Here is an 18,963-nt window from a genome sequence, read left to right as displayed (position 1 = left end):
TTACTTTCTTCCAATATACAATGAAGGGACAGGAATAAGATAAATATTCCCATTCCAGAAGGAAGAATTTGGAAGGAAAACAGGGGCCACAGGTCCCAACAATTCTGAAATCCAGCAAGAGAAACCCCATTAGATTTCAAGTTCTGATAGACATCTATAAATAGATGTCTTGTCCTTTAGGTCTGATGGCAGCCTTGCCCCTTCCAAGAACTTGAGTAGTACACATGGTCTTCTGGAACACTGGGATGAAGGTTTAACCCTCTCCAGGTACTGGGATGCTGGCCAGGCTATCCACAAACTCTGGGACACAGGCCCTACCATCTCCAAGCAGTGGGGTGGCAGCCGGGCTCTCTGGAAGTTCTGGAGCACAGACTCCACCATCTCCAAGCACTGGGATGGCAGCACTCTCCTTAAACAATGGGGTCCAAGACTCACCCCCTCCAAGAGCCAGGGCAGATGGCCTGCCCCCTCCAAATGCCAGGGTGAACCTGACCTTTCCAAACATGTTGATGGCCTACTCTCTTGGTCCAAGGAGATTTCTTTGGTCCAGATCTCGACTTCCATGGTTCTGCTCTTGAAGTCATGTTTCCTTTAATTTGTCCCATGTCTGTTCCTTTCAATCTAGGCTGGCAGTGATTCTGCTCATATATATTTCAAAAAAAACCTGTTGGCTTTGCATGCAGTTCACAGGGGTCCAAACCATGAAACATTAGAACTTTCCACAGATGCTTCCTGTATATCTGCATTTCCAATCCCAATTTTCACCAACACATGGCTGACTAGATCTGTGTTCAGTTAGACCCTAATGTGGTACTCTATTCTAGGGAGAATCCCTTTCTGGAATCTCAGGGAGATTTCTGCTAGAGGTGCTTCTGGCACTAGTCTCAGAGCATACTATCTGGATAGGTTCAGAATCTTCCAAACCATCAATTTCTGGTTTCTTTGTGCCCAGGAGTTCAGTTCTCAGCTTATCTTGTTTAACATTTTGTTATAAGCTACAAGGAGAAGCCAGGCTGCACCTTCCTCACTTAGCTTGGCAGTCTCCTAAGCTAAATATCCATGTTTGCCGCTTAAAGTTCCACTTTCAATCGTACATTGGAATATAATTTCAACAATTTCTCTCCCACTTTTTAACAAGGATAGCCTTTCTTCCAATTTTTTTTTTTTTTAAAGATTTATTTATTTATTTAATTCCCCCCCCCCCCCCCCCCGCCCTGGTTGTCTGTTCTTGGTGTCTAATTTGCTGCGTCTTGTTTCTTTGTCCGCTTCTGTTGTCGTCAGCGGCACGGGAAGTGTGGGCGGCCCCATTCCTGGGCAGGCTGCTCTTTCTTTTCACGCTGGGCGGCTCTCCTCACGGGGCGCACTCCTTGCGCGTGGGGCTCCCCCACGCGGGGGACACCCTTGCGTGGCACGGCACTCCTTGCGCGCATCAGCACTGCGCATGGCCAGCTCCACACGGGTCAAGGAGGCCCGGGGTTTGAACCGCGGACCTCCCATATGGTAGACGGACGCCCTAACCACTGGGCCAAAGTCCGTTTCCCAGCCTTTCTTCCAATTTGCAATAACACATTCACCATTTCTTTCTAAGTCCTCAATGGAAGTATCTTTAACATCCATATTTCTACCAATGTTTCTTCAAAATAATCTAGGATTTTTGTTATTAGTTGATCACCTTACAATACTGCCAATGTCTACCCAGCAGCCAATCCCAAAGCCAGTTCCACACTTCAGGTATTTATAAGAGCAGCACCCCACTCCTGGTACCAGAAATCTGTTTTAGATTTTCTTCTAGTTCTGCACTATTGCTTTTTTGGTCACATTAGAATATTTTGGAATATCTCATTTTTAGTTTTTTAAAAGTTCTTTATAATCTAAATCATTCTAAAGTTTTCCCTTTTAAGTGTAGTCCTGACCCACATATTTGGCTGGATGGAATGAAGTCCTTCAGAGTCAGCTCAGAGGTGGGAAGAAAAGGATATTGTATATCGGGATTGTTGTCTCCCCTCTAGAAAATGCCCCAATACTGGTGCTTTCTATCATTACTTAAGTTTTGTACATTTTTGGAGACTCATCCCAAATCCATGACCTCAACACTAACATTCCTGATAGACATGATATGAATGCTCCAACCAGCGTCTCACAATTGCCACGTACTTTATCTTCTGGTGGCTTACTTCACGCAAACTCACTCTGCTGATTGCTTCTCCTTTCTTTCTACTGGAGTTGCTTCTCTTTTTTAAAACAATTCTACCCCAGTCATATGCCATCATGTTTACTTGCTGTTGAGAAAACTTGACTGGTCTTCCTAGATCTTCACTCTATTATTGCAGGCACCTCCACCAGTCTCTTGTCTTTAAATATATCCAGGAAAGAGTAAAGCTCAGGGGTGGGGACTGCCATTTCCCAAACTTCAAGAATACAGACCAATCCTCCTTCAGCTTTCAACCCAGTTATCTTTTACTTCCCTCTTCCTCTTTGAAGGCATTGGTTGACCAGGGGCCAGATTATAAAGGATTTTATAGATGTATGAAAACAATTTCTGATTTTCTATATGAGTAAGAAAGCTATCAAGGTTTTCAACAGAAGAGCGACAGGGTCTGATTTGCATTTTAAAAGGATTTTTCGGCTGCCAATTGAGGACTAGACTTTAGGGAGGCAAGAATAGAAGCATAGAGAACAATTTAGAGACAATTATAGCATCCAGTGAGGACAAGAGTAGATATGAGTAAAAGAGTAATAGAGGTGTTTAGAATTGGTTAGTTTAGGATACCCTTTGAAGAGAGAACCAACAAAATTTGCTGATGGAAAAGATGTGGAATGTGAGAGAGAAGAATCAAAGGATGACCGGAACAGTAAGAAGAATCAATATACTCACTGAGATGGAGACGTAAACAGTATGATCAGGTTTTGGAGGTAGAAAATAAAGTATTTGAAATTTCTTTAAAGTCCTAGTAGAAAGATTGAATAAGAAACTGTATATAATATATTGATATTAAAAAGTCAGGCCTGGAGATATAAATTTGGAAGCTATCACCATAGTCGGGCCATATAAAAAGGCAGTGCCAGTATCAGTTTAACTAGTCTGCCAGAGACTTAATTACCATATATTTTTCTCCTCTGCTTGCCACCTCCCATCCAAATTAAACTAAGGCGTGAATATTAAATATATTAATCTATGAACTACCTCTGTCCCCAAATAAAGGCTATTTTACTTGTTTTCTTTTTTCTTCAAACTCTTGTATATTTTGAAGATCAATAGTTTGCCTTTTCCCATATAACTCTTTTTTAAATTCCAAGAACATAGACAGGAAGCAGAATTTGACAGGGGATGATTTCAAGTAATAAACATTTTGGTTGGGTTCTGTGACCCCACTTTTCGGGCTCTGAATATGAAATGAACCTGGAAGGTAGAACTTGATAATTACTATACCACACTTCACACTCATCTGATTGGGTTTAGGCGAGAGCAGGAATATTACTTGATTCTAGAAATTTAAACAGAATCCAAACCCAGCCCAATAAAGTTGGCAAATGTGGGCAGTTTTGCCCTTAGGATCTAAACTAAGAATGGTTTTCCTTAATGAATTTGTCTGAGCTGACAAAATATTAGAATCTGGTCTATTCATGGCAAGTAAGTTTTAACCTTTATTTTCAACTTTAATGAACAACAAATAGTCTTTATATTGTGCCTAAGGGTCTCTGCATGCTGTGTGTCACTCGGATCTTTTGAGGAAAGGAGGGAGCTCAGGATAATAAGAAGATAGTTGACCAAGGAAGAGGTCTGGAATAGGAGGACGTAATGCCAGATATGGTATAGGGGGATTTCCTTGATCAATCCAGTAATCAAAATGGAACAGTTGTCAGCCAGGAGGGAACAAATCCCCTATCCTTTTCCTTTATCTCAGTCAGACCTGAAGTGCAAAAGAGGAAGGATGGGGTGGGTGGGGGTGGGGGAATAACAGGAGTTTCTGGTTTTCCTGGAGATATATAAATTAAAACCACAAATAAACAAACTAGCTTGTACTATTTAGATGACTGTTGTTTAAATGAGGGGGAATTTTTGCACTGTTTGTGTACTCACAGTTGTAATGGTTTCTGCTAAAGCACACATTGGCTGCTGCAATTTTAACAAAACAACTAAATCCACACAAAACTTCTTTGTTCCTTTCTTCCCTTTCTCCTCCCAGATTTGTAGGAGCCATGTTTCTTTGTGGCTAGCAGTAAACTGAGGCAGAAATCTGCTCTACCATATTGAGTAAAGTGAGGGAAGAGAAGGGTACCGTTCTGTTTCAGCACATAATCTCATTCATCATCTTGATATTTAGGCAGGACTGGATTTGATAGGACTGTTTCCCATTGGTTGATTTTTGCAGTGTATAAGTTTATTTTGCTGAAAAAAACAATCATTCCAAAACTTACTTAAAACCACAACAATCATTTTTATTATCTCTAATGGCTTCTATGGGTCAGGAATTCAGAACAGGGTATAGCAGGGACAGCTTGTCTCTGCTCCATGACATGTGGGACTCCACTCAAATACTCAGGGATTGGATAATCTGAAGAATCATTCATTCTGTTGTGGGCCCAGGTGGAGTTGTTGGTCAGAACACCCATATATGTGTTCACTAGTAAACAATGAGTGTTATATGGGTGGGCCTCTATCATGTTTAACTTTCAAAGCTCATGCCACCCATCTTTTGGCCTTATTTCCAAGTTTGTACCAACACGGATACATTACTATAACTAAACTAGCTCTGGACAGAAATGAAACCAGTGTCACTAACTGCAGTGCCCTGGCCTCCTCCAGATATTTATTACTGGTGTATTCTTATTCTTTTTTTTTACCAGGAAAAATTCCTTCATACCAACCTGCCTCCAATCTGCCTTCCAGGTCTCTTTTTCTCTAATACCTTTCTAAATTACTCTAATACAGTGATTTCCACTATGGTCATTCTTTCTTTTGACAAATATTTACTTTCTACTTTGTGAGAGGCATTTTTGTAGGGTTGAGTATATATCAGTAAAGAAGACGAAATAAGGTCCCTGCCCACATCGAGTTTACATGTTAGTGAGCCACGGGCAGAGTCAGGCAGAAAGCAAGAACATTTGCAAATCAATCAATCAAAAAGTAATTGCATTGACCTGTATTATGAAGGAAACCAGCAAAGAGCTGAGATAAAATACAAATAGTGTAGGCGAGAAGCATATTATGGAGTGGTCCGGGATCGCCTCTCTAAGGAATATTACAAATACTGGTTTACTTGTCAGTCACCAGACCGCCCTTCCTCCTAGCTGTTGAAGGCAGAAGCGGTCCGAATCAACTTTCTCTCTCCATCACCAATCTTTGCCTCATACAGTAAATTAAATGGCTGTAGAATAAATAAATGCAAGAAGCGTACCGGCTAAAAATAAAATCAGTTGCCCCCATCGCTAGTTCCAGACCTGCTATTAAGACAAGTACCTTTTAACCTCAACTTCTGGAAAAACAGAGCATTAACATCCAGGAGATTGCCATTTCAGTCAAGTACGGTAAGGAAAAAACTTTCAACGGTCATTAGAATGCTAGTAGTAACCCTATTTTACGTAAAATATTATTTAGAGATCTATTCGATCTTCCAGTTCTAGACTTTCCTACCTCGTCTTTTCTGGGGTTAAATGGGGCGGGTAAAGACGGATAAACCATTAAGAGGGGGAGTGGAGAATTCGCAGCTCGATCATCCCTGTTACTGATTTTAAAATTCCTTTTGGAGAACAAGGCTTCACGGTGGCCCTACCCCCTCAGGCTACCCAGATGAGCGAGCAGAAGCCACCTGTAAAGTGCAGGCCACCCTGAACTCCCACGGTTCTCCTAACTTCCAACCCACCTAGTGCGCCACTGAAACCGACCCAAGGACCATTTCACCCATTTCCGGGTTGTCGCGGCCGCCGCTGTCGCGTGCGTAATGACGTTTCAGGCTCCTGCGGACCCCGGAAGTGCAACTCGAACTTGGTGGGGCGCGGATCCCGAGAGGAAAAGTCATAACAACCGCACGAGGGAGTTCGACTGGCGAGCTGGAAGGCCACGCCTCCTCCCGCCAACCCCCGCAGCCCTGTAGCTGGGGGCAGAGCTCAGGTAGGACCTGCCTTTGCGGGGATGTGAGCTCTCGGGCAGGCCGCGGCCGAAATCTGAGGAGGGGGCTGACCAGGATCGGTCTCGCGCGACATTCACTGGCCTCGGGGCCCAGAGGCTGTCAGAGCCCCGCTGCGATCAGAGAGGACATCTCTGCGCTGTGTCCCGACCCCGCTGATGACTGGTTCCACTTGCCATTTCCACTTCCGAGGCGGGGCGGGACACGTGTGTTCCCTGGATGATTCACCTTACCTACGGGGAACATACGGGGTTCTGAGAGCCGTCCTGGAGACCCTCCGCGTTCTTGGGAGGGAAGGTATTGCCGTCCTCTGGTTAAGATTATTGTCCCTCCTAAAAGAGCGTTGTCAGCTGTCAGAGCTTTATCAGAAGTCGTTCACTGCAGACAGCGCAGTTATAAAAAATACTCTTCAAAACTTGAATCGTTCATGGGTGCTGGTGGGGCATTTCACTGAGATGTAGTATGAATTCTTAGTTGAATACTTCTCACTTTGAAATAACTTAACATATGTTTTGAAAGCAATCTTCTTCCTCTCTTATGCAAGAATTTAACATATTCCTTAGTGCTACATTGTACAGGGTTTGTATGTTGGGCCAAATAACTGGTTACTTAACTTTTGGTTATATTTATTGAGAAGCACCGTTACATTTGTGCCTTTCTCCAAATCTTTTGAACATTGGTAGAAGTAAATCCTGTACTTTTCAGGAGTAATGGGATGTTATGCAAAACATTGTTATCTTTTTTTCCTTCAAGTGGTGTCAGAGGTGTATTCTATATGTTCATTCTTATTCTTTATTGTGTGGGACAGCCAAAACTGAATTCCTTTAACATATTTAGAAACGGAGGTTGAGAGCACTTTTTGATGTACTCTCAGTGTCAGTGCAATTAACCTAGGTATTCCTTGCAATTAACCATTGTAGCCTTAATGGAAGGCCATGGATGTTCGGACGGCTTTAAGCAGTGGTAGCTGCAGTGCTGTTAAATGGTAGAATAGTATGATACGTGAAGCTGTGAGCATCCATCTATTCATTCAACACATTTGTTGACCACCTTCAGTGTGCCAGAAAGTGTTCTAAATGTTGGGAATACAGTAGTGAACAAAATAGACAAAGTCCTTATGCTCCTTCAGCTTACATTCTAGTGGGTGAAGAAAGACCATATAAAAAGTTGAGAGCTATGAAGAAAAAGAAAGTGTATTAAGGGAGGATGCTATTTTAGATAGGGTGGTTAAGTTCAGCCTCTCTGATAAGGGAGTATTTGAGGAGAACTCTGAAATGAAGTGAGGGAGTAAGCTGTGTGAGTACCTGAGGGACAGGTTAGACCAGCACAATGTGCTGAGGCAGGAGCAAGTTTGGTATGTGTATTAACAGCAAGGATATAGGCATCAGGGTTTAAAAATCTAGAGAATGAGCATTTTTTCAGTGATTTGGTGGTGTGCATGAGTGATCTTACTTATTTACAGCCTATTTTTCTCAGGTTTCCCAGGTGAGAAGAATCTGGCATCTGTGAATATTAAGGTGTTTTTATTTGGTTCTAACAAAATTAAGCACCATCTACTCAGTTGTATATAATTGGTGTTGTCTCTGTTTTAAGAGACATTGTGTTTGTACAGTTCCCATGGGTAAATAAGTAGCAAGTGCTTATCTGTCCTATATCACCTTTACTATTTATTTGTTTTAAGATGTAGCTGGAATAGAAAATCTGGGGGATGTTGAGGGGTTAGGCATTTTGGTTTAAAGAAGGGAGGCACCATGTCTTTTATTGCTTTTTTAATTCCTAAAATAAAATAACTGTAAAATGTCACTTGTCTGTAGGTAACTCCAAATTTGGAAATGAAAGTAACCATAAAGCATCTTATGTAACAACGAATGAATGTTTAGGTATCAGAGAGTGACGAAAGCAATTCAGAAAAGCCAATGAACATCCTGACTTGTCTTGATTTTTTTTTCAATTAGATGGAAACGAATTTAATGATTGACTGACTGTGCCTGTGAAGTAGATAGATCTCATTTATCTGTTAGCTGGAAAAGCAGGAAACAGAAGAAACAAAAATGATGAGAAAGAGAGAAAAGAAGTGTTGGACAGCAGTTGGATATTGCTAGATGGGGAGTAGTAATGATAATCTGTAACAGTAGTATGAGTATCAGAACTGACACCAAAGAGAAGAGCACCTAGTGACAAAGTGTTAAAGAATAATACAGCTCTACAGAATAGAATGGAGTGGGGTAAGGGTAAAAATAGCCAGCTGTATCCCAGTATGTGGTTCTAAAGCAGACCCTTGACCTTGAGTAATTCAGTAAGACCCAATGTCTATCAGGTAACGTGTGTCAGCACATCTGGGTCAACAGTCAGTGTTTGGCGGGTGTGCACTGTATGCAGTCTAACAGGAGTATACAGAAGTTGTTCAGACTCTGTATCCCATCATTGCCATCCATAAGGTAATGTTTTAGTAATTTAATTGAGATATTGTGTACTTTAACAATGTTCAGCATTATTAAAACTTTGTAAAAATATAATCTAAGAAGGAAGGAAATTTTTCTGCCCAGAATGGTGAATTGCCCTTTAGTTCAAGGTAAACATTTTTTTTTAGAACTATTGAATGTTTTTACTATTACTGTTTATTAAATACTTTGGGGTACTACATCTAGCTAACAATTTCAGTTATAATGCTCATTTAGATCAATTTCTTTTCTTTAGTTAAAAATTAATGAATGAAATATTTTACCACAACTTTATCACTCAGATAAATTAAGGTAGTTTAATTTGCTACAGATGAGGTGGCAGATGACGGACTTGCTTAAGGTTTCACAGCTAAATTAAAGATGTTAGGAAGAGCAGTGCTGTGCCGCTTTCCCTGATATTGTCACAGTATCTCCTTTTTATTTTCAGTAGTTCATTTTTTCAATATAGATAGTTGAGCAAGGCATACATTTTTGATGTAGATAAAATGACACTATGAAGAATGATTACTGAAGCGAAGCATTTGTTGAATGTTTCCATTTCTTTATAGCAGATTGTATATTTATTTTAAGCATATTCTAGATTGACAGTGTACTTGGCTTAATTTCCTTAGAGGTTTAGAGAGCAGTGCTAAGACTGAGATTGTGGATTTGGGCCCTTGGAAGTCCCTGAAAATAGCTCTTTACAGGAATGAACACAACCATTACCCAATAGTGGGCTTTGTTAATATGTCTTTCCCCTTCTAATCAAATTGTCATCACATATGATTGAGCACAGATATCAGCAGGAAAGATTTTATATTTGGCACAACAGACAAACTTCCTCTATTAAAAAAATTTGGAGTGTTCCTTTACAGAGTGTTAAGAATATGGTGTACAAGGGAAAATTGCAACTAATGTAACTTGTGGATGACAGTTAACAGTAATAGTGTAATATTTTTGAAGCAATGGCAAAAAAAGATATACCAATTCTAAGGGCCAATGATAGGGGAGTATAAGGCGGTATGGGATTTTTCCTTTGGAGTAATGAAACGTTCTAAAACTGACTGAGGTAGACAGCACAACTCTGATGAAAATGAGAGCCACTGAGTAGACACTTTGAATGGATTGTACAAGCATGTGTAACGCAGTGAATGCTGTGGTGGAAGATGGACTGTGGTTAACAGAATATGAGAACATTTTCTCATGAAGTATAACAAATATACAATACTAATACAGGGTATTAATAATTGGGTGGATTGGGGGGAAAATACACCAAATGTAGGATATTGGCTATAGTTAGTAGTAATACTTTGATGATGCTTTTCATAGTTTGTAACAAATGTTTCACAACAATGCAAGATGGTAATGGAGGGGGGTGATGTATGGGAGCCCTCTATGATGATAAGCATATTTGTTTTGTAAGTTCACAACTTTTACTATACGTTGTTTATGTATGTTCATGTGTGAATGATATACTTAAGTAAATTTTTTTAAATGAAAAAAATTTGGAGTAAATATCCAAAATAATGAACAAATGCCAGTGATACATTTTTCATCTTACAAAGGATAGCATATTTGAGGATCTTACATGCTAGTTGGGGTGTCTACTATGAAGACAAGAATTTAGCAAAATTTGTTGTATTATGATAGAAAAATGTTTTGAACAGTATGGGAGAGACCCAAAGCCTTACCAGGGAATATCAGAAGGCATCCTGAGTTGAGAACTAATGCCGAAGTTGAGAACCTAAGGATGGGTGGGACTTGACCTAATTAAAAATAAGGAGGAAAGACATATGGATGTTTGTAAAAACAAAGAGGAATTTGCAATTACTAGTCCAGGAAGTTTGACTGTAATGAGAGAGAGAGTTGGAGGAGATAGGAGCCAAGTCATAGAGGGAAGGATTAAGTGGAGAGTGTGCTGAGGAGCTTGGACTTGGCTCTCCAGGTTGTGGGAACTACTTACTAAATGCTTTATTTTGTCCCCCTTCACTGCTCTTTCCTTCCTCTGTTTAGGCAAAAAATTGACCCCAGAATTTGAGAGCAGGGCCAAATGTATTGTTGATGTTAAATTAATCTATCATCTAAGAGTAGAGAATATTGAGAAAAATATCAAGAATGTTATAATAAAAAAATCACTAAGCATTATTACAATCCCCAGATGCTTTCCTTGCTAATTAATGGTTGATCTATATTTCCCCTTAGTCAGCTATGAGCTTTCTTGTGCTCTAGTAGAGCAGTGTGAAGAGTGTGATGAACTCATTTTCCCTTAAACCCACTTTAAAATTGAGTCATCTGAAAATATTCAAAGACTTGAAAGAAGAAATGGCTGAGAAAGACCTCTGAGGACTTTTAAATTGCATACCATCTAAAGGACTGAGCAAAAAAAAGAAGGTGCATAAAAGTAGAAGGAAGAAGGAAAGATGGAATGGAAGATGATAAAAAAAAATACACCTCTCTCATGCTTTATGATGATCTAATGTAGTTTTTCCCTACATTTTGAAAATAGTTCAGTTGAGGATATTTACTTCTAACAAGATTTATCACAGATTTCTTTTAAAGAGCATCTCCTTTAAAACGCTTTAAAAAACATATTTATCCTAAATATTTATTAGGAATTTTCTGCTACATTTTAAGTATTCCAGGGCTTTGAGAAAGAAAAGAGGTTTCAATCAGACATAAAAAGTAAAGGAACATTTAACAGAATTTATATCAAATTAATAGATATATATTCATCTGCAGTTTTGTGTGTGCATATGAGTTCCTGCTATTTTCTAGGCATAGTGAAAGTGTTCTATTAGGCATCTGTTGTGGCTTGAAGCTGGGTACCTCCGAAAACCATGTTCTTAAAATTAATCCGTTCTTATATGTGTGAACCTTCATATATTAGACCCTTTAATGAGGTTACATCAGTTAAGGTGTGGCCCACCTGAATCTGGATGGGTCTTAGTCCTATTACTGAAGGACTTTTTGGGAAGGCCACAGAGGAGAGAGAAAGCCAAAAGGAGCAGCAAGAAACCAGAAGTCAACAGAACCAAGAGAAGCCAGTTGAGTCTGCCATGTGCATTGCCACGTGACAGAAAAGTCAAGGACCAAGGATTGCAGACAGCCAGCCCTTGAACCAGTCTTCTGGAAGAAAGCATCACCTTGATGATGCTTTGAATTTGGATTTCTCCTACCCTCAAAACTATGAACCAATAAATTCCTGTTGTTTAAGTCATCCCATTTCATGGTATTTACTTTAGCAGTCAGGAAACTAAAATATAATCTTTTCAGTAAGTAAGTGTCCCGGCCCGCGGGACGATCAACGGAGACTCCAGGACCTATGAGGATAGAATGGTATGGGACAAGAGAGACACGAAGAATGACAGCAAGACAGTATTCTGATCAAGCTGCGTTTATTGGAGGTAAAACACGGGAATATATAGAGAAAAAAGGGGATGTGCTCAGGAGTGATAGGCTGGTTTCACGGGTGGCAGACGTCCAAGGAAGGGATTGGTTGAAAGCTTTGGTCTGGTATGCAGAGTTTCGCGCCTTGTGTCTGCGCATTGCTGTATTCGCCTGGGCAGTGGCGGGAAACGGAGAACAAAGGAGCAGGGAGGAAGAAGAACAAGGAAATGACAGAGTAGATTTGTGAATTCTGCCATGTTGTGAAGGGCTGAGAATAGGCTTCACAGCGGGTGGCTCCCTACAAAATTCCCCCTTCTCTGTTTAATAAGAACAGTTGGCAATGGTTTGTGACAGCGCAGGGCGATTTTAGTGATGGCATATGGCTGAAGGGTGCTCCCTTGCTGAAAGGGGAGCTGTGCCTGTCTTAGGTCGGGACTGCACCTGGTAAGCAATTTATCTTACCCGGTATGCGATCAGTCTTACCCGTCATTGGGAATCATGGCAGCAAAAGGCCATGTCCCTGTCTTAGGTTGACTGATGGGTCAGTCCAGTTGCCCATCATTGGCTAACCAGTCCAGCGCCTCAGCAGATGGCCTGCAATTACAGCAAGCTATAACGGGGAGCTTCCATAAACTGCGTGTGACAAGCATGATGCCCTGAGATTGGGTAGTGTGGCCACACTTGCCCGGGTCTTGTTAGGCTAGGGTGCCCACTACTCGTCCGAGCTGCTGGATTTTTGCCAAAACTGTCCTGTGATATAGATTAATCAGAGAAGGTTAAGCTGTGATAAGAGAAGTGGAGGGGGTGACTGTAAGGGGGGGGCAGGCAAAGAAATGCTATTAGGGTACATAATAGCAAATGAGACAACATAAGGAATTTGAATTTTTAAAGGTTGGTAGTTTGTTTAAAGCGTAGTTTCAAGTTACGTGCTGTCCCCATAGGAGGGGGTTTTTTTACCCGTGAGAGTGGGCAGCAGTTAGTTAGTCTAAAGATATAGCTTGATTAGCGAGGTAAAGTCGGTGATAGTGCACCTGGATAGGCTTGCTGAGAGCAGAATCAATTTGGTCTTTTACTAGTTGTATAATTCTTTTTATGGCCCATGGTGCAAAGGATATTATAAGGAGTATGGTTATTAAGGGGCCTATTATGGGGAGAATGTAAGGAAGGATTCCGTTAAATCCCCAGGAGGCACTTCCTTGGGCTTCCCGCTCGCGTTTGCGGTTTGCTATTCCTTCCCTAAGTTTGGACATGGAGTCTTTGACTAAGCCAGAATGATCAGCGTAAAAGCAACATTCTTTGCCTAGTGTGGCACAAAGCCCTCCTTGTTTAAGGAAAAGTAGATCCAAACCTCTCCTGTTCTGGAGGACAACTTCTGATAAGGATGTAAGGGATTTCTCGAGATGGATGATGGAGTTTTCAATGTGTGCTAAATCTTCATCTATGGCAGCTCTCAAGTGGGAAAAACCTTGTGTATGGAGAACGACAGCGGCGGTTCCGGTACCTAGGCCAGCAGTACCTAAAAGGGAGGCAATAATGACAGCCGTAACAAGTTCTCTTTTTTCCCTATACATAGTTGGAGGCTGTGCGTCCCAGTATTGATAAAGGTCTTCTCCTCTATGGAAGCCAACACGGGGCAGCACAGTTACTAAGAGGCATGCTTCATTTGTTTCATTAAGGACTTTCACCGATACACAAGAAGTAAGTCCTGTGGAAGAGCATAGCCATTTTTTAGAGGCGGTTTTACAGGCATTACGGGTGGCATATTTTTTACAGTGCTCTTCATAATCGGATTTCCACAACAGGAAATCGCCGCCGGACAAGGCAGCTCTGGCTAATTGAAACCAATCGTTGGGAGTGAGTTCTTTCTCACTGAGACTTTCCAATAAGGTGAGCGTGAAGGGGGCGGTGGCGCCATAATCATTCACGGCCTTTTTAAATTTTTCTAAATATTTTAAACTAAGTGTCTTATATTTAGTTGTTGTGGTAGTACAAACTTCCTCTCGTTCTCTCTGTGTAGTACTAACTTCCTCTTGTTCTCCCTCGTCAGAGCTGGGGGGGTCTTCTTCACTTTCGCTACCTGAAGCGCCATTTTGGGAGTTAGCGGCGCCATCTTGGGAATTGGCAATGCCATTTTGAGAGCTGGCGGCGCCATCTTGGGAGGTACCGGCGCCATCTTGGGAGGTAGCGGCAAGGCTTCTGTCCTGACTACGTGTGACCGGGAAGGCATAAGTATGATGAGCACAATGGGAACGGGGTAAGTGGGCATTTTTTGGGAGTGCCAGGGCAGCAATGGTTTGAGTTGCTGACTGGAGCTCGGCGAGTAAACCGGCGGCCAGCTGTCGCTCTTGGTCAATGGTTTCTTTAAAATGATCGGTGTGTAGACGGAGATTTTTTGTCATCCTTTCTAAGGCATAGACTTGAGGCAGGGACGCGGCTGGATAGTACTGAGAATATGGATTGGGGAATTCAGGGTTATAAGGGGGTGGCCGAAATGGGGGAAGGGAATTTATTTTGGACCTGGAAGGGATTTTAGCCTTTGGTTTAGTTTCTAGATTTTCAAAAGGGGGAAGGATTTTTATCTCTGGTTTCGATTTCAGTTTGATCGGGTGGCATGCTAGCTTGACTGATTTGGGAATTTGGCCTACTTTCAGTGGAGTTTTTATCAGGGGGGCTTTCAGCAGATATATCGATAATTACTGAGCTGCATGCTGAAGCGGAGCGTGAGTGCTCTTTCAAAGCTTCCTCTCCGTTTTTGCAAAGTTCCTGAATGTCTGAAGCGGAAAAATGAACTTTTAGGGTTTCAGAAATAAGATTCCAATAAGAAAAGGCAGTAACTGGGACCTTTTCTGGTCCAAAAGTTTTATAGTAGTCTTGTAAACAGTCTCCAACTCTTACCCAACATTTATGATCTATGGTACCTTCTCTGGGGAACCACGGGCAGGTTTTTAACAAAAATTCAAAAAAACGTGTGAGATCCTTTTTCTTAACTCTAGTTCCTCATGCCTTGAGTGCCTCTTTTAATTGTTTCATATACAAAATATGCTGGGATGTTCCTTGTCCCATGATGGGGAGGGGGCCTACCTTTTTACTTTTCTTTTTTCTTTTCTTTCTTCCTTTCGCCGACACTGGGTGATTCCTCAGCGGATCTGTCTCACGAGCGAGTCCCTCGTGGTGATCCCGGGTGCGATGAGTGAGAGAGCTCTCTTCTTTAGTGCGGCGTTCTATCCCTCAGAGGTCTCAGCCCCACGTTGGGCGCCAAAAATGTCCCGGCCCGCGGGACGATCAACGGAGACTCCAGGACCTGTGAGGATAGAATGGTATGGGTCAAGAGAGACACGAAGAATGACAGCAAGACAGTATTCTGATCAAGCTGCGTTTATTGGAGGTAAAACACGGGAATATATAGAGAAAAAAGGGGACGTGCTCAGGAGTGATAGGCTGGTTTCACGGGTGGCAGACGTCCAAGGAAGGGATTGGTTGAAAGCTTTTGTCTGGTATGCAGAGTTTCGCTCCTTGTGCCTGCGCATTGCTGTATTTGCCTGGGCAGTGGCGGGAAACGGAGAACAAAGGAGCAGGGAGGAAGAAGAACAAGGAAATGACAGAGTAGATTTGTGAATTCTGCCATGTTGTGAAGGGCTGAGAATAGGCTTCACAGCAGGTGGCTCCCTACAAGTAAGAGGAAGAGAGTAGCAAAGTATAATATTTGAATTACAAGTATTAATGAATAATGAAATGATATTTTCGAAATTAAAATGCCAAGAAAATGAGGAATAGAAAAAAATGAAAGACACAAAATTGAGGCTTGAGAGTTATGTATTTGCAAGAAATATAATTACAAATATTAATGTTAGAGCGTTAGTCCTGGATAATGATATATCAGGAACTATGCCATGCTTATGTAGATATGGCATATGGAACTATATCATGAGTTTTAATGGAATAAATTTCAGGTACTTGGATATATACATAGATGGTAAAGACCTGAGAGCTGAGGTAAGTAATATTACCATACTTAAAAGTTTTATTATTTTTTAAATGCCAAGTAGCTTGAAGGTGCTAATTAGGAGAGTCATGGTTTGGCTATTCCAAAAATGAGAGCAATCATTCAGGCTTGGTTTTGGAAAGTGTTTTTGACATAATTCCACTGTGGAATCATAATTATTATTCTGTTGGGTGATTGGTGTCTTATTTTTATTACTGGTAGATCTGTTTTTGCCCCAGATATTGTTTAGCTGTATAGGAGAGTACTAGCCAATTAATACTATTTGTAATACTGCATAAAGTAGAATTGGTAAATTGGGGACCCCCAGGTCAAATGAACCTGCACAGTGTTCAAGTTTTCAAAAATAATTTCCAGCTAATTTAAGTAAAAATCCAGGTTTTTGTTTTCTTCTGAAAATTAGAAAGTTCTGAAAATTAGAACTTTCTATTGGCAACAACTGGGCAAGTAAGCAGGTTCCTTGATATGAGGCATGTGTTACTGAGTTTGTTGCAGTCTCTAGTATTCATGCAGTGTAAGCGTGCAGTATTCATGACTTACAGGGCATCACTGCCTGTGTTTACTCTTTCTGTTGCCTATTGGCATGTAAATTTTTAATGCCTGTGTTATATAAGCTTTAACATGGATACCATTTGTCTTTACCTCTGTGCCTATGCAGCATTCTTTCATCTTTCTATTCTTCCGTCATACCTGCAGTAGTTGGGGTGCGCATTCAGTGCAGACTCTCTCTTCAAGTAGTAGCTTATACTATTAGTTTTTTCCCACTGTGCGTCAGTGAATTCCCTTAAGTGGCTGTCAAAGTAGGAGGGAGTGGGTTTCCTGTAGGTTGCACTCAACCCTGAACTTTAAACAGGCTATATCTCTGAGTTTGGTTCCAGGACCAAACAAGGCTGGTTTTACTGGAGACTATTTTGGACCTCTTCCCTCTAATATCAAAGCAGTTTTTAGCTGTATCCTGTTCTTATGGGTTCATTTTCTACATTTTTTAGGTGGCTAATAGGATAAATCCATTTGTGTAATGTATTTGACTGTGGTTGTGATTAAAGTATTATTGTTTATGGGCAACACTTCATTATTTTGAGGCAATGTGAGTGATTGTAGAGGTGTAAATTTTATCTATGTTAGGAATATTGTAAGTATTGCTAAGAAACCAGACATTTCGGTTTTATCATTGAAAATCTATTTATTTAAAACAAGCTTATTTATTCTGAGTATTTTTCCTCAGCAAGAAACATGTACAATTATTTTTATCAAAACAAGCATATGTGTTTGCATTTTTAAGTGTTCTTATTTTAAAAGTAAGGTTTCTTCTCTCTCTCTCTCTCTCTCTCTCTCTCTCTCACTTTCTCTCTCTCTCTTTGTAATCCAGGTTAATCCTTTTTACTGAAAATGTTAAGTTATGTGAGCTAATTTGCAATATTTTTAAAATCCAAAGATTAGAAGAAGGCATTTCTCTTTTGGTAAATCCAACAGTATCTCCTTCCTCACATGGAAAATAAATTGTTGCTGAATTGGAAAATCAGTAGGCAATTCATTAAGTCTCCAGTGAATCTGGGAGCATAAGTGACATGTACTGGTTCCCTAGAAATTTAAATATATGCTGTCTATTGCTTTGTAACAAATCATCCCAAAATATAGCACCCTGAAACATGAAAACATTTATCTTACAGTTTCTGAGGGTCAGGAATCTAGGAACAGCTTGGCTGGGTGGTTCCAGCTCAGGATCTCTCATGAGGTTGTAGTCAAGATATCATTTGTGCTCTAGTCATCTGAAATTGACTGGGTCTGGAGGATCCACTTCTAAGCTCACTCATGTGACTGTTGGCAGGAAGCATCAGTTCTGCTCCACTTGGGCCTTTCCACAGGACTGCTCACAACAGGCCTCCCTAAAGGGAGTGATCTGAGAGAGTGAGAGAGTGCCCAGGATGGAAACCAGTCATTTATAACATATTCTCTGAAGTGTCATACTATCTCTTCTCCTGTTTGCCATTGGTAACACAGGCCAACTCTGGTAGAGTGTGGGAGGGGACTGTATGAAGTTGTGAATACCAGAGGACAGGGCTCACTGGGGGCATCTTGGAGGCTGACTAACACAGTCTGTCTTCTGGCCTTCTTTCATTTCCTCTCACTTGAAAAGTATACTTACTCCTCAAGTTCCCAAATGTCTCATTCTCTAGAGCTGAAAACATCTGGACTATCATTATCTAAGTCAAGTGCAGGTATAGATGAGTCTCCTTGGATATAGTTAAGGATAGCTCCTTCCATACAGTTTCTCTCCACCTGTCCTCCCACCCTCCACCCAATACACAGTGGTGGGACAGGCATAGGATAGCTGCTGTAGACGGTTTTGTTCCAGAAGTGGGAAAATGGGAGGCACAGAGCTATCACTGATTCATAGCAATTCTGAAAACCAGATGGGCTGATGTTAGAAGTTTCTTGATTAGATCTCAAGGCTGGAAATAATTCTCAAAGCCTTTGAGCTTTGCCTTCTGTGTTCTTGTTTCCCACCCATTCTTTTTTCATGTAGTGTCTGAAGTGGGTCGTTCTCTCAGCCTACTTCCTGCCAATAGAATTTTGAGGTCCAAAGGCTTATTTTCAGTTTGTACTGTCTGTCCTTTTTAGTCCTTTTCTGCATATATTAATCTTTTAAAATTTTTGTCTGTCTTCTGTGAATCCTATTGAAATCCACTCTTGGACAAAACCACACCCCCACATTTTTGAAATAGAAGCTCCCTTGTTTGAAAGGATCAATAAGGCACACTTCACTGTCTTTAGAAGCCTTTTGTCTGACTATTAGTTCCAGGCACCACTTTAATGTTTTTGAGGTCTTAACAAAGGATTTTATAGTCACACTGTCAACTTCATCTTTGGACTGTATTTGCCTGGCATTGCTCTGGATTTGATCTTTGCTTAGAAACTATCTCTTAATTTTAGCCTCACTTGCCTTTCTGGAGAGAATTTTCAAAATCAAGTCTTGGCTCCTATATTTTTCTTCTTCAGGTTCCAG

The 18,963-nt window shown here is 40.9% G+C and overlaps 1 protein-coding gene across 12 annotated transcripts in view; it reads left to right on the top strand.

Annotated features, from left to right (window-relative positions):
• The first annotated feature begins 5,947 nt into the window (after positions 1-5,947).
• The window catches only part of ARB2A (ARB2 cotranscriptional regulator A), a 496,486-nt gene continuing 483,470 nt past the window's right edge, over positions 5,948-18,963 (top strand). For 3 of the 12 annotated variants that reach the window (XM_058276244.2, XM_058276246.2, XM_058276234.2), the window contains exon 1: positions 5,948-6,112. Coding sequence is in view for 4 of the 12 variants with exons in the window: in XM_058276240.2 (XP_058132223.1) it covers positions 6,287-6,425 (139 nt within the window). In the remaining 8 variants the exon portion in view is untranslated. Of the gene's footprint in view, positions 6,426-18,963 lie in introns of all 12 variants that reach the window. The other 9 variants (XM_058276243.2, XM_058276230.2, XM_058276237.2 and 6 more) reach the window with 6 other exon arrangements.

The sequence above is a fragment of the Dasypus novemcinctus genome, chromosome 2 (genome assembly GCF_030445035.2).
Source record: "Dasypus novemcinctus isolate mDasNov1 chromosome 2, mDasNov1.1.hap2, whole genome shotgun sequence".
Taxonomy (NCBI): domain Eukaryota; kingdom Metazoa; phylum Chordata; class Mammalia; order Cingulata; family Dasypodidae; genus Dasypus; species Dasypus novemcinctus.
Note: the sequence above shows the minus strand (reverse complement) of the source record. Positions and strands in the feature narration are given on the sequence as shown.